A 13,888-nucleotide genomic window follows, 5' to 3' on the forward strand; every position below is an offset into this window, starting at 1 on the left:
ATCTGTCTGGTCCACAACAGATTTCGTAAATGTTGCCAAGTGCGTGGTTGCTCCCGAAGGAGCCAGTTCCAGGGTAGCTCTGGGCAGAGGGAGGGGATGCTCACCACCTGGAGGCTCAGGCCGGCCAGGAGGGGAGGGTTCGGTTTGGGCCTCGGGCCTCACACGGCTGCTGCCCCGGCTCCCGGATGGGGAGGTCCACGGGCCCCTGGCACGGAAAGGACTGGCCCTCCGCCCAGTTCTCGGGCTCCGGGAGGAAGGCCAGGAGCTCAGGCTGACTCACTGAGGGGAGGACCGGCCTCTTCGACCCACGCTGCCAAGGCGAGGCCTGAGCAGACGGCCCCTGGTGCTGCTGGGACCCGGTTCTCACCGGCCCCGGGAAGGGGGCTGGGGACGGTCTTCGTCCTCCCTGCAGCAGAGGCAGAGCCTGGCGGGCGTGGCCAAGGGAGGGGCCGGCGCTGGGCACGGCAGCTCTGGGGGTTCCCACTGAGCTTTGCCACAGAGCCTTGGCCACGTGGTGACCTGACTTCTCTTAGCTTTAATTTTCTCCCCAGTCAAGTGCGCATGATTTTAATACTTCCTTCCTCAGAAGGTTGCTGTGAGCATTCAAGTATATCATTGCAGTAAAGCACTCGGCGCAGGCCTGCCCGTTCTTCCTTCTTCGTTATTGTCGGTACACATGAAAACTTAGATGCGGAGAGAGGTAGAGATACGTGTGCCACGATGCATTGAGATATATCCATATTTATTCCTATCCATCTGTCCGCCTGTCCATCTGTCCTTCCATCCAGCCATCCATCCACCCGTCTACCAGTCCCTCCCGCTCTCCCTCCCAAGCACCTCCTGCTAAGTCCTAGCACTGTCCCCAGCCTCGGCTTACATCGTACACACAGGCTTACAGTCCAGTGGGGGCAGAGAAAGACCTGCACCAATAAAGCCACAAGTAGTGTATCTGTAAGTGGAAAGTTCTTTGGAGAAAAACAAAGCAGGGTAAAAGCAGGACAAAGGCAAGAGAGGGAGAGACAGACAGACAGAGTTGGACAGGGGACCCGCTCTAACTGCGAGGGAGGAGGGTGGCGGGGCCGGGTGAGGAGGCCTCGCCGAGGTGGTGACATCTGAATGGAAACCTGCAGGAAGTGAGGAGGGAGCCCTGCAGGTCATCAGAGCAGAACCTGCCAGAGAGAGAGGCACTCGAAAGTGCAAACGCTCCAAGACAGGAGTGCGCTGAGTGCGTCTGAGAGACAGAACGTTCCAGAAGTAAGGCTGGGGCAGCACGAGCAAGGGGGAGTCAGTTGTAGGGAGTGAGGTCAGGGAGATGGAGGGGCAGATCAGGGATGCCTTTCAGACGATGTCTGGAATTGCTAATGAATTTCAAAGCGAATATCTAAACCCTCAGGAACCGGGTCCTAACGTGTCACATGTGTGCGCTGAAGGTGTGGGCTGACGTCAAGTGTAGAAGGAGAAAGTGCATTCTAGCAAAGGAAGTCTCCTGGGACAGTTGGTTTGCCCATCCTATATAATCCTATAAAATGAAGAGCTAACATGCTAATTAGACCGAACAGCAGAACGACCTTCCGGATGAAGCCGGGGCTGCGAGGGCCGGCTGAGGCAGCTGGGGCTGCAGGGGTGCATGAATTTCGTGCGTCGGGCCTCTAGTCCTTTGATAAAAATACAGTAATCAAATTCTCATTTGCCTTTCCCGTCCCTTGATTCAGGAAAACAAAATGTGTTGTTAGGAGAAAATTCATCCAAATGACTTGGACACGTTTACGAGAACATGACATTTGCAGTCAGGTTTACAGGGGTGATGATGGCTCCACATTTAGACATGACGACAGGTGAAAAGGTGGGCAGAGCATGTCCCAGCTCATCGCCGTGAAATCAGAAAGCCTTGCTCGAGTGTCCTCACAGTGACTTCTTGTCTTTTGTCCACAGCCCAGCGGTCCGCCCACGAGCTGCCCATGGTGGAGAGACAAGACATCGACAGCTGCCTGGTGTACGGGGGCCAGCAGATGATTCTCACGGGCCAGAACTTCACGGCCGAGTCCAAGGTCGTGTTCACGGAGAAGACCACAGGTAGGGCCCTTTAAGCTCGTGCGTGTCCCCTGGCCATGCGGAAGCCACCACCTTTTGGTTCTAAGCAGCATTGACTTGGGGTGGATATCATCCTGGAGACTTGCCTATTCTGCCCCTTTTCCTCACCGTGATGTTTCCCATGTCTCTAGTGACTTTGATGTTGACACAGTTCAGCATTGTGTGAATGTGCCATAATGTGTTTTAGCTGATCCTGGGTTGTTTCATTAAATGAGAAGGTTGTCCTCTGCCAATCCCAACGCTTTTTTTAAAAATTGTTTTTTTGTGTGTGTTTGTTTTTTTCCACATAGAAAGATATACTTTTTCAACTTCTTACTATTATAAAGAAGGGAGGCCAGACAGCAATGGTGATTCGTGTGCCTGTTCTGGGCCTGGGTATCCTCAGTTCACATCTGGCTCTGCTACTTGCTTGCTGTGTGATCTTAGGCACATTACCTAACCTCTCTGTGCCTCCATTTCCTTATGTATGAAATGATAATAACAGAGGGTTGTCACAGGGTTAAATGAGTTACTACACGTCGAGTAATTATTAACAGCACCAGGTATATCGTAAGCTGATAAACATTGGCTGCTTATGTTTAATTATAAATCGTGTTGCAATTAATCCCCTTATACTTTTGAGATTAATTAGTCTTTTTGACACAAATATCCATGTGCATCTTGTTTATTTATGGTGTATTCCTAGCAGTGGAATTCTGGAGAGTCATTTTGAGGATTTTAAATGCAGATTGCTAAGTTACCTTCCAGAAATGTACAAATTGAAACTTCCACCATTACCACATCAGAACTGCTTTCCCCCTTCCCAGAAGTGCCATTTAAGAAAATTAAAACAATGCACTGAATTGGTACTTCTTTTTATTTTGCATTCCTTCGCTCTGAGAAGTTGAATGTTTCTGTTTATTGGCCGTGCTGTAGTCTTTCTTGCATACATGGTCTGTAATGTGTTTTGCCCATGAGGGTGAGGCAAAGAGAAGATGATCGGAAGCAGGAAAAGTATCAGGTTATGCAGTTATTGGGTAGTTGTGGATGATAGATAGACCTAGTTCTTTTCTTCAAATGGACACGATTTCCATCGGTTAATTCAAAGGGGTGTCGATGTTTGTTTCTTGGTTTATTGCCTTTCGGATGATGCAGAGAATATAGCAGGCAGGTTGTTCAGTTGTGGGCTTGGGCACTGCCCAGGGCACCTCCTCTGGGGGCTGCCCTTCAACCTGGATGCATCATGGATCTGTGTGTATCATGAAGACACCTGCTGACAGGAGAAAGCAGAGTGTCTGGGGGAGGCGAGCTTCTTCCCTCTTCACACAAAGCTTCCTCTTGGGATGGGCCCTGGGGATGGGCCCTGGGGATGGGTGGGTTTGGGATTGGATTAGAAGGCACGTGGTGGGTCAGTGGTGGGGTAGTGAGGGGTTAGGAATGCAGGCATTGAAATCGATGCATTGCTTTCTATTATATGTTTGTTCAACACTATACTTATTCCCCTGTTATCGGGCATTAGGCTGCTTCCAACTCTGCACTGTTATAGGTAGCTTGGTGATGAGCATCTCCTCCATTCGTTTTGTCTGTTAGATAGGAACTCGCTCTTTAGCCAGTCTGCTGGTGTTCAAAACCCAGCCCTGCTACTTTCTAGCTGTGTGACCTTGGGCAAGTTAGGTATCCTCTCTGGGCAACAGTTTCCTCCTCTGTACAATGAGGAGGATGACCGTCCTACGTCATCGGGTGGTCTAGAGATTAGGAGTTCATCATGTTTGTGCTTATAAAATGCTTGGTACATAGAAAGTGCGTGGTACGTTAGCTAACGCTATTTGTTTTGCTTCTCTCCTATACGTGGGACAGTGGGTTCAAGAGGGCGTGCACTTTTTAAAGTGTCCTGGGGGAGGCTTGCTTTTCAGGTGGTGGGAAAATGTAAAGCGTTTTCTGTAGCAAGAATTTGTAAGGCTCCGGTGAGTCAGAGGGCAAGCCAATTTGCCGAAGTAGAGGCCGTTTAACACGGGGAACTGCTTTGATCAGCAGGCAGAGGCCAGAATGCAGAGGTCTTCCAGCGCCAGGTACAGGCATAAGCTTGCTTTGGTCTGCACCTGGGTAAGGTAATAGGGAGTCATGCTGGGCTCTTGAGCAGGAGAGGCTATGAGATTAGCCTCTTTGGTTTTGATGTACCTCCTGTCACAGGTGCCATCCTGCTGGCCTTCTGCTGACTTTCACAAGAAGTGCATGGCTTCAAAATGCCTTCTGAGTGGAGGGAAAATGCTAATAATATGCAGATGTCTTGTTATCGGTGTGTGGGGGGGCCAGTGGAACCAGGTAGGGATGACTCGGATGCCAGGTCCTGCGAGTTCCCCACGGAGTTAGGGGCCAGCCAGTTGTCCGGGAGCTCATGTTCTTGTGCAGCTACTCAAGGGGACCAATAGTGTTTGATGAGTGAGTGAGTGAGTGAATGAATGAATGGTATTTACTCTCTAGCTTTCCTTCTCTTGGCCTTGGAGGGAATCTCACAGTTTACCTCATAAAGGGAGGAAAACTCAGAGCCCGCTGCATGTTATGAGAAGAGTAATAGTAACAGCTCCCTGTGATTGAGCCCGTCTGAGGGCGGGCCTTCGCCTGCCACTCTCCCCATGCTGTCCTCTCTAACCCAGCACCTGTGGGAGGCAGACGGCAGAGAAGTCAGGGGGCTCACCTGAGATCATACCCAACATTGTCCAGTTTTTCTACCTTCCTGGGCCTCAATTTCTGTCTCTGTAAAATGGAGTAATAACAGTCCCTTCCTCCTAGAGTTAATTGCAGAAATGAACAGCGTGTGCTCAGTGCATAGAGAGTGCTCATTGAATGTATGCTATTATATTATGGTCTGTCTGGTGTTATCATAGCTCAGTCCATACACAGGGTTTATTCGACACACACTGCCCTCGGCGTTGGGCTTGGCTGGGCAGCTGTGGGGGGCTGCATGCTGTGGGGGTTACAGGCACAGACTCTGAGGTCAGACGGCCTAGTTCAAATCCATGATCTGAATTTAGTAGCTTTGGCATCCCGGGTAAGTCGCTTCGCCTCTCTGAGCCAGTATTTCCTCTTTTGTAAAATAGAGATGATTTACTTCTCTTGAGAGATGAGGGGATTAAATGAGATCATAGAGCTTGGCACATTGTAGCTGCTCATTAAATGTTAGCTTCTATTATTATCATTATATTTAGTTGCTGGAAGGACAGAAGGTAAGATTTTAGCTCATGGAACTGAGAGACATTGAAAAACCATAATAAGTAATAATAAACTATGTGCCAGGCGTTGTGCTAAGCATTATATATATATATATATATATATATATATATATATATATATATATATATATATAAACCAATCTGATTCCTCATGACAGTCCTACAAGGTAGCCACTGCTCTCCCAATTTTACTAATGAGAAGCTGAGCACAGAGAGGTTAAGTAACTTAGTGAAGATCACACAGCTGGCGAATGGCAGTGTTGGGTTTGACCCTAGCCAGCCTGGCTCCAGAGTCTGTACCCTTAACTGTTAGCTGTTCTGCTCTGAAAAAGCTTTGACCCAGGTTAATTTGGCTGAAGACCTTGTAGCTGCTCTGAGCTGCTGACTTGGGCCATTTTGTGGGGAAATCAAGCATTGACTTCTGCAGCGGGTCTCTGGGGTCGAGAGGATGCAGTTCGAACCCTTTCATGAAGGTCTAACTAAAGAATCCTGGGTGAATGTGGTTCCTGGATTGATGCCAGCAGCCCCCGGGCGTGTCTGAGACACCCCTCCCCTCCTCCTCCCAGGAGTGGTGGGCGGCCCCGGTGGCATGTCTGGCTCCGGGTGGCTGTGACAGACAGGGGGCTTGCCTTGTGTTTGCAGGGACCTGGTTCTGCTCTTTTGACCCCAAGAACTCGCCTCCCAGCCCAGGGCTGCTTTCTGCAGGGGGAATCCCTGTTGCTCAACTTCTTTTTTCCAAAACGCATCCCTGTTCCCATCTCCATGGACAGCTTGGCCGGTGAAGGCGCTGCGGGGCGGGGTGGAGTGGAACAGCTGAAGTTTTCCAAGGAAGGGGAACCCCAGCTGGTTCTCACATTAAGGAAAGGTGACAGCCTCCTGGGCTAATCTTAGCCCCCACGCTGGGTCACCGGCACCACCGGCTCCAGGCTTCTTTTTATAGCCGTGGGCTGAAATGGAATTGGTGGTTTCCACGCCAGCACGATGACAAATTGGCGAACGGTGGGAAGACAGAGAGGGGCAGCATGGTGTTCCTTAAGTTAGAAGAGCGTGGTGTTTTGGAAAAAGGCCTCTTATTTATAGCAGCATGATTACTATTATGATTAATATTTTATTGCTAATTTTAATTATTTTCAGGGCTTCTCAGAGCCTGGCCCTCACCCATCACCTCTGATTTCAGCTTTTTCGACCTTCCCCCTTGCTTACTTGGCTTCGTTCTGTCCCCAAACAGCCCATGCTCCTTCCTGTCTCAGAACCTTTGCTTTCGCGCGCTCTTCTTAGAATGTCCTGCCATCATTTCTTTATGAAGCTCGCCCTCCTCTTCCTTCAAGCCCCGCCCCTCCTTGCCCATCTGCTCTGAAGCCAGTCACCCTCCCCTGCCCCCTGTCAGCTCCTGTCCCATTGTCCCGCTCTGTTTTCTCGGGGGCACTTAGCACTACTGAAATGATCTTGTCTATTCGTTCACTCCTTTGTTATCTGGTCTCCCTCGCTAGACTCTTAGTTCCTTTTGGGCAGGGACTTGGTGTTTGCTACTGTGTCTGCAGCATCTAGAATAATCCCTGGCACACAGTAGGTGCTCACACATATTGCTGAATGAATGTGTCATCTCTGTGCACTGTCACACCAGCCCTGAGAGGTGGGCGGCATTATCCCCATTTTACAGATGAGGTAACTGAGGCTCGTAGAGGTCAAGTCACGGGCCCCAGCTCAGCCCACAGCTGGAAACAGAGCTGGAATCCCAAGCAGCATTTACCACCAATCCCCTGAGCAATCCCTCTAATCACGTCCAAGAGGACCAGAGAAAGCAGACAGAACCACCAGGTTATTTCCTATTTACCATTCGCACCGCTGGCTGAAAAGCCTTTCTATATTCTCCGAAATTTAAAAAATGTGTAACCTTGCGGGCGAAGTTCACGCCAGGAGTCCGGGCTGTTCCTGACTTCAGCAGGTCACCCTGGCCCCCGGCCACCCAGGCCCCAGGCGGAGTCGGGGGTCCCAGCAAAACATTGCAAAACAGGAAAAAATCTAAGGACACAAAAATAAAAGTGATGTGGCAGCGGAAACGGGGTTGCCATGGCTTTGGGTGACTCCCCGCGCCTGGGTGGGATCCAATGTTTTGGAAGCTTCCTCCACATGACACAGAGTTTTGGAATTTTTCAGCTGGTAAATCTTTCTTAACTCGGGCCCCCTTCCCCCCGCCAAGTAGCTCCCTGGCTCTCTCTCCTGCGGGGGTGTAGGTTGGAAACGTGCCGGCATCGGCTTACTCAGCTTTGAAACTTAAATTGTTTGAAGAGAACTCGTGTTTTGTTTTGCTGGACCATGTTCTTGGAACAGGCGGGCGGCGGAGGCTCCCATCACCTGTTGAGAGGGCAAATGGATTTTTTAGAGAGGAGGCGTGGGAGGTGGAATCCCTCTTTCCCACTGAGTCATCGTATCCTAATATGAGTCATTTTATTACTTGGAGGTTCCCAAAGGTTGTATTTTGAGCGTCGTTTAATAAATAGAAGTGCATTTGCTTAAAATAAACTTCTTTTTTGCTAAATTAAGGATTTTTCCACGAATTGGTGTCCTGGGAAAATTGGAACCACCTTAGAGAAGGCACCCCCTCCTTCCACCTGTGGGTCTCCGTAGGCTCGCCCGGTGCGGCCTTTTCTGAAACAATAGACTTGGGATTGGGTTTCCCTCTGGGAAAGGTCAGACCCAGGCTGGGCCGGGGCATGACTAAGACTCGCAGACCTTTGCCCTGGTGACTCACGTCTACAGTGTCATCCCTGCCCCCCACTCCACCCCCCCGCCCCCTCCGCCGCTGGAGCCCACCACTTACAGCTGGCTGGGCTGCAGACAGAGGCCAGATCCCTGCTGACGCCCCACGGGGGACAGAGAAAATGGTCTCATTTTCAGAGAGCTGAAAATCTGCCCACACTTCAGTCCATTGCATGTGAGAACAGACTTTGGAGTGAGAGAATCCTGCAGCTCGTTCTGTTTGGATGCCTTTGAAAGAGGACACAGAAATGAGTCCCCTTGGGTCCTAGCCTTTCCACTGGCCATTGTGTAATTTGCCATTAGCAGGTTGGAATCCCCCACCCCCACCCGCCAGATAAGTCATCAGATCCATGAACTGTTTCACACCCTTTTCTGTTAGTGCTTCTACATTTCTGAGACTGCACATTTAAGGTGCAAGCAAGCTGGATTGGGGCTCAGTGGCAGACGTGGCTTGAAGCCTGGATCAGCCTCCTGTTATGTGTGCTTTGGGACTCACGTTCCCCATCTCTAAAATGGGGCTGGTTGGTAGTATTCTAGTGATAAAAGAAGATCAGGGACTTGAAAGTGTCGAGCACATAGTAGGTGCTCAAAAAAATGTCAGCGGGCTCTCCATGCATCCCCGGGGAGCCCAGTTTACTTGACACAGTATCAGGAAGGGGGTCCCGTTGGTTTCTTGTCTGAGAGAAGAGTTCTTCCCGGCACAGGGGAGTTCCTTCTCACCATCACCCGAGCTGTGGGGCTCCCGCCATCCTCGCCGGAGCTGGAGGGAGCTTGGCTGACGTCCTGCGCCCTGCCCCTACTTTAGAGACGGGGAAAACCGGCTCACGGAGTGAGGTTGACCCACTTCCTGGAGCTGACAGAGCTGGTCAGTGGAGGGCTGGGCTCCCAGAGGGACTGGCTGTGTAAAGCGGGGGTAGGTCATCTCTAGATGACAGCTCGTCACCGAGAGGAGCGGCATGAAAGACGAGCTGACATCCGGCCTCTATGTAACATGACCGCGGTGATGCCCTTTTAGCCTTGCTCTGCTCACTCAGCCCCAGGGCTTCCATCGTCACTCCCCAGATAGTTACTGGACACCTACTATGTGCAGGTGCTGTGCCAGGCCCTGGGGATGGATGATGGATGAGTCCCCTGTCCTCGGGAGGTGGACAGTCTCAAACTTGTTTATAACAGGTCACTTTGAGGTGGGGAGGGTGCTGTGAAGACAGTGAAACCAGGTCATAGGCGCAACAGCAGGTCCGCGGTAGGGGGAAAAACAGGACATGCAGTTCAATTCAAATCTCAGGCAAACGATGAGTTCCTTTAGTATGAGTATATCCCGTGCAATGGCACAGAGCCTGGGATATTACTTGCAGTAAAATAGTATGCGTTGTATTCTGAGGTTCAATACTGGATGTCCTGTATTTTTATTTGTTAAATGTGACAACTCTGTGGAGAGTGGTCAGGGGGGGCTTCCCGGAGGAGGTGGCTTTGAACAGAGACTTAAAGGCGGGGAAAAGGGAGTCGGTGGCCTGTAGGAAGAATGTCACAGGCAGAAGGAACCACCCAGTGCCCAAGCCCCAAGGAGGGGGTGAGCTTGGAGCATTTGAGGAACCGAAAGCAGGCCAAGGTGGCTGGTGCGGTGTGAGGTCGCTGGAGGATCGGATCATGCCGGGGCCTAGAGGCAGGGCAAGGAGCTTGGATTTAATTCCAAAAGCAATAAGCAGGGAAGTGACATGATCGAATTTACACTTTAAAGATTGTTCTTGTAATCTAAATAAGGAATAGACTTGGTGGGGGTGGCGGTGGGGAGACAAGTGGGAGCTGGGAGGTGAGTGAGCAGCCCCTGCAGTTGTCCCAGTCCCCCATCTGCTCGGCTCATTAAGCCTGTGTGTCCAGGGAGTACACGCTTTTCTGCTTGTGAGCAATGTAAAGCAGACCAAAATGTCTCCCACCATCTTCATTTAGCCAATTTTTAAAAGCCAGGACTGGGACGCATCACGCACGGTCTCCTAACCCGAACTGACATTCTGATCTCCTCCCTTTTGCCTGGAGCCCATGGCATGCTTGCAGCCCAAGCGAGGACCGATCTGCTTTCCTCCTCCTGAAGGGCCCCTTGTTCATCCTGTGAGCGCCCACCTGGGCCCCAGGCTGATCGGGCCGATCGGTAAGCCTCCAGACCCCACGCCAACCGGCTGCTTCCTGACCCTCCTCTCCGACCTGGAGCTCCAGAACTGTCTGCAAAGAGAAGTCACGAAACCGGCTGAAATGTCGGGGCCCTGGGTCCACACGCGAGCGCGGCTTGCTCATCTGCACTGCAGCCGAGTGGCATCGAAGGCTATGATGTTAATTGAGCCAGGCATGCCACCCACCCCACGTTCCTCCTTGCAGACTTGCTAAGTCTTCTCTAGGCCCAGCCTCTTTGCCCAAAGAAGTTGGCTCTTTCCTCTTCCCCTCTGAGTAAGACTTGGAAGGGCCATTTTCGTTTTCACGCTGGCTGCCAGTCCCTCTTAATTTAGGACGGGGGAAGTTTGCCTGAACATCTGCTCAAGAGACCGAAGTCGTTTATTTCATCTCCGCCCAGAGCAGTAGATGCATACTTGATCTCCTCAGGCCTCTCTGTTCTGGGCCGGTTTCCGCAGAGGCTCAGACTCGGGTATGGGGCGGGAGGCGGGTTTATACCGAACTCGGGCTGAGTTGCTTTGGCTGCATGTGATTCCTTGTCGGCATCCGCGTTCCAGGCTCTTTCCTCTAAGTCAGTTCCCAAATGGATCCTTCAGTCAGGGCTCGGTGATTTCTCTTTGTGGGGTCTTTTTGCCGGAGAGGTCAGTAGTCAGACATTTCCCGAGCTCTGGCTGTCGGTCAAGCACTGGGGAATCCTGGGATCAGTTTGTTTATTCTGACAGTGTTTATTGAGCACCTATTATGTGCCAGCCACATAGTGCTGGGGGTAAAGCAAAGAGGGAGACAGGTGCATGGCCCTGCTCTCAGGGAGCTTATCAGGGAGAGAGACAGAAACCCAGCAGGCAGATAAAATGATGCCAGTGAGTGGCACAGAAAATGACAGAGGATGGGGGACAGGTCAGGGGGTCCTCCCTGAGCTGAACCTAAAGGATGGGAAGGACCTGGCCCTGGTGAGGGCTGTAGAAGAGCAAGCGTGATTGGAGGAGGGGCAGAGAAGGCTCGTGTGGCTGGCGCTGAGTCGGGGAGGGAGGTTGAGGAGGGGGACAGGGTCCCCTTCTCAATCAAGGTGAGGAACCTTGAGTCATGTCTCTTTCGCATTCCGGTGGGACTTGGGGCCTGCCTTTTTGCTGGGGACCTTGAACTCAGGAAAGCATGTGTGGCTGGTATTGTGGCCCCAACACCCCGCATAGGGCCTGCTGTGCAGTAGAAGCTTAATGAGTGCTGGTGGCTCAGGCCCGGCCTCCGTCTAAGATTGTGGCCCCAGAGAGGTCCTGGGAAACAGGCAAGTCAACAGGCAGTTGCAACATATTGTTTTCATAAGAGAAAAACTTTATTTTAAAAAAAAAGCACCGGGAAAACGCACACAAATGAAAACCGCCCACAGCTCGGCCACGTTGCTTGAATCCTGTGAAGGAAGACGTGAGGGTCTCACCATCCAGTCCCAGCCGCTGAAGGGGTAACCGTACGAGTATGGTAGACACAGGTTCCCTGAGTTGAAGCAGACATATTTATAGACTCCCAGAGTTGCATAGCGCTGTACACACTGCCCTGCAGCACTTAAGCATTCTGCCTTTCAATATAACAGCAACGCGTTTCCAGGTCAGAAAATGCCATCTTCCTTATTTTAAGTGCTGCCTGGTATTCCTTTACCTAACGTACCTGCCGTTTCATACCAAGTATGGTGGGCCCGTAACTCCTTCGGCCTGTCCCCCTCAGTGAATACTTGCTGTGGTCATTTTATTCATTTGCAGTGAGAGACGTCATGCCATGAAACGAACAAGAACCTGTGAGACCCACCAGAGCATTGGGTCCGATGGCCAGCCAGTTCTTTCTCCCTAAAGGGGGACCCACGTGAAACACTACATTCTAAAACAACAGTGAGATGAGACCAGCACTCACTATGGGCTGGGCGCTTTGCTTAGCATTTTACATATAATTTCTACTTGAATTCTTGCCAAACTCTTGGAAGTCAGTAAATTAACTTTATTATTTGTCTCTGAGGGATCTGAAGCACAGAGAGGTTAAGCTACCACTCACAGCCCACACAGCTAAATGGAGAGAACAGGACCTGAACCCAGACTGCAAAAAAGATGAAAAAGACAGTGTTTCAATAATCTGTTGCCACTGGTCACAATAATAATGTTTGCCAATGTCAACTCAACATTTATTTTCTGCTGGGTGTCTGTTATCTTGGGATGACTCCTAGGAGGTATAGGTACTATGATTTCCCCCATATTATGGATTAGAGGCAAAGAGAGGTGAAGTGTCTTAGCCAAACTCACACGGTTAATTGGGGGCAAAACACGGGATTTGAAGCAGGTCTTTCTGCTCCAGAGTTGGTGACACACAGAGGGGAAGTCCGTTCTGGCACAGAACATGCTCAGGGAGGCTCAGGGAGGCCCAGGGAGGGTCAGGGAGGCTCAGGGAGGCCCAGGGAGGCCCAGGGAGGCTTAGGGAGGCTCAGGGAGGCCCAGGGAGGAGGGTCAGGGAGGCCCAGGAAGGCCCAGGGAGGCTCAGGGAGGCCCAGGGAGGCCCAGGGAGGCTCAAGGAGGCCCAGGGAGGCTCGGGGAGGCACAGGGAGGGTCAGGGAGGCCCAGGGAGGGTCAGGGAGGGTCAGGGAGGCGCAGGGAGGCTCAGGGAGGCCCAGGGAGGCTCAGGGAATCTCATGGGGGCCCAGGGAGGCTCAGAGAGGCCCAGGGAGTCTTAAGGAGGTCCAGGGGGGCCCAGGGAGGCTCAGAGAGGCCCAGGGAGTCTCAGGGAGGCTTATGGAGGCCCGGGGAGGCCCAGGGAGGCCAAGGGAGGCCCAGGGAGGCTCAGGGAGGCTCGGGAAGGCACAGGGAGGGTCAGGGAGGTCCAGGGAGGGTCAGGGAGGGTCAGGGAGGGTCAGGGAGGCGCAGGGAGGCCCAGGGAGGCTCAGGGAGACCCAGGGAGGCTCAGGGAATCTCATGGGGGCCTAGGGAGGCTCAGGGAGGCTCAGAGAGGCCCAGGGAGTCTCAGGGAGGTCCAGGGGGGCCCAGGGAGGCTCAGGGAGGCTCAGAGAGGCCAAGGGAGTCTCAGGGAGGCTCATGGAGGCCCAGGGAGGCTCGGGGAGGCCCAGGGAGGCCAAGGGAGGCCCAGGGAGTCTCAGGGAGGCCCAGGGAGGGTCAGGGAGGCCCAGGGAGGCCCAGGGAGGCCCAGGGAGGCTCAGGGCTACAGCGGGCCGGCGCTGAAGGCCCGTGAGAACATGGACCGAGCAGGCATTTCCTCCAACCCCACTGCTGTCTTCTGACCGGAGGTCAGGAGCTCTGGGAGCGGGGCTGCGGGGTGTGCCATGGGCGGCCCACTGCAGAGGCCATCCTGAGGAAGTGCTGCCTGGCAGGTCCTGTTTGCCCGGGCCGGGGCCCAGCCAGGGGCGGGTGGAAGGGAGGGCTTCTGAGGGGGTGACAATGCAGGGGCGCCCCTCTGCAGGCCAGGCTGGGGGTCCTTGGTTTGGGGGGCTGTGCAGCAGGATGGGACAATGTCGGAGACAGCAGGGGTCTGGTGTCCCGCACTCATGAGAATAACGTCAGGCACACCCTAAGCGAGGGGACCTGCAGCAGCCTGGGCAGCCTTCCGAGCGAGGTTGCGGGCAGTGGCCCCTTTCCCTGTCTCCCAGAGGCCCCCTGAGGCCGGGGCACAGCTGTGGA

General features: G+C 52.7%; 1 protein-coding gene across 6 annotated transcripts in view; it reads left to right on the top strand.

Annotated features, from left to right (window-relative positions):
* Positions 1 to 13,888, top strand: part of NFATC2 (nuclear factor of activated T cells 2) — a 157,828-nt gene that overhangs the window by 95,230 nt on the left and 48,710 nt on the right. For all 6 annotated transcript variants that reach the window (XM_079783354.1, XM_079783353.1, XM_079783355.1 and 3 more), the window contains exon 6: positions 1,933 to 2,073. In XM_079783354.1, the coding sequence (XP_079639480.1) occupies positions 1,933 to 2,073 (141 nt within the window). The remainder of the gene's footprint in view (positions 1 to 1,932; positions 2,074 to 13,888) is intronic.

Source organism: Cnephaeus nilssonii (assembly GCF_951640355.1).
Source record: "Cnephaeus nilssonii genome assembly, chromosome: 11".
Taxonomy (NCBI): Eukaryota; Metazoa; Chordata; class Mammalia; order Chiroptera; family Vespertilionidae; genus Cnephaeus; species Cnephaeus nilssonii.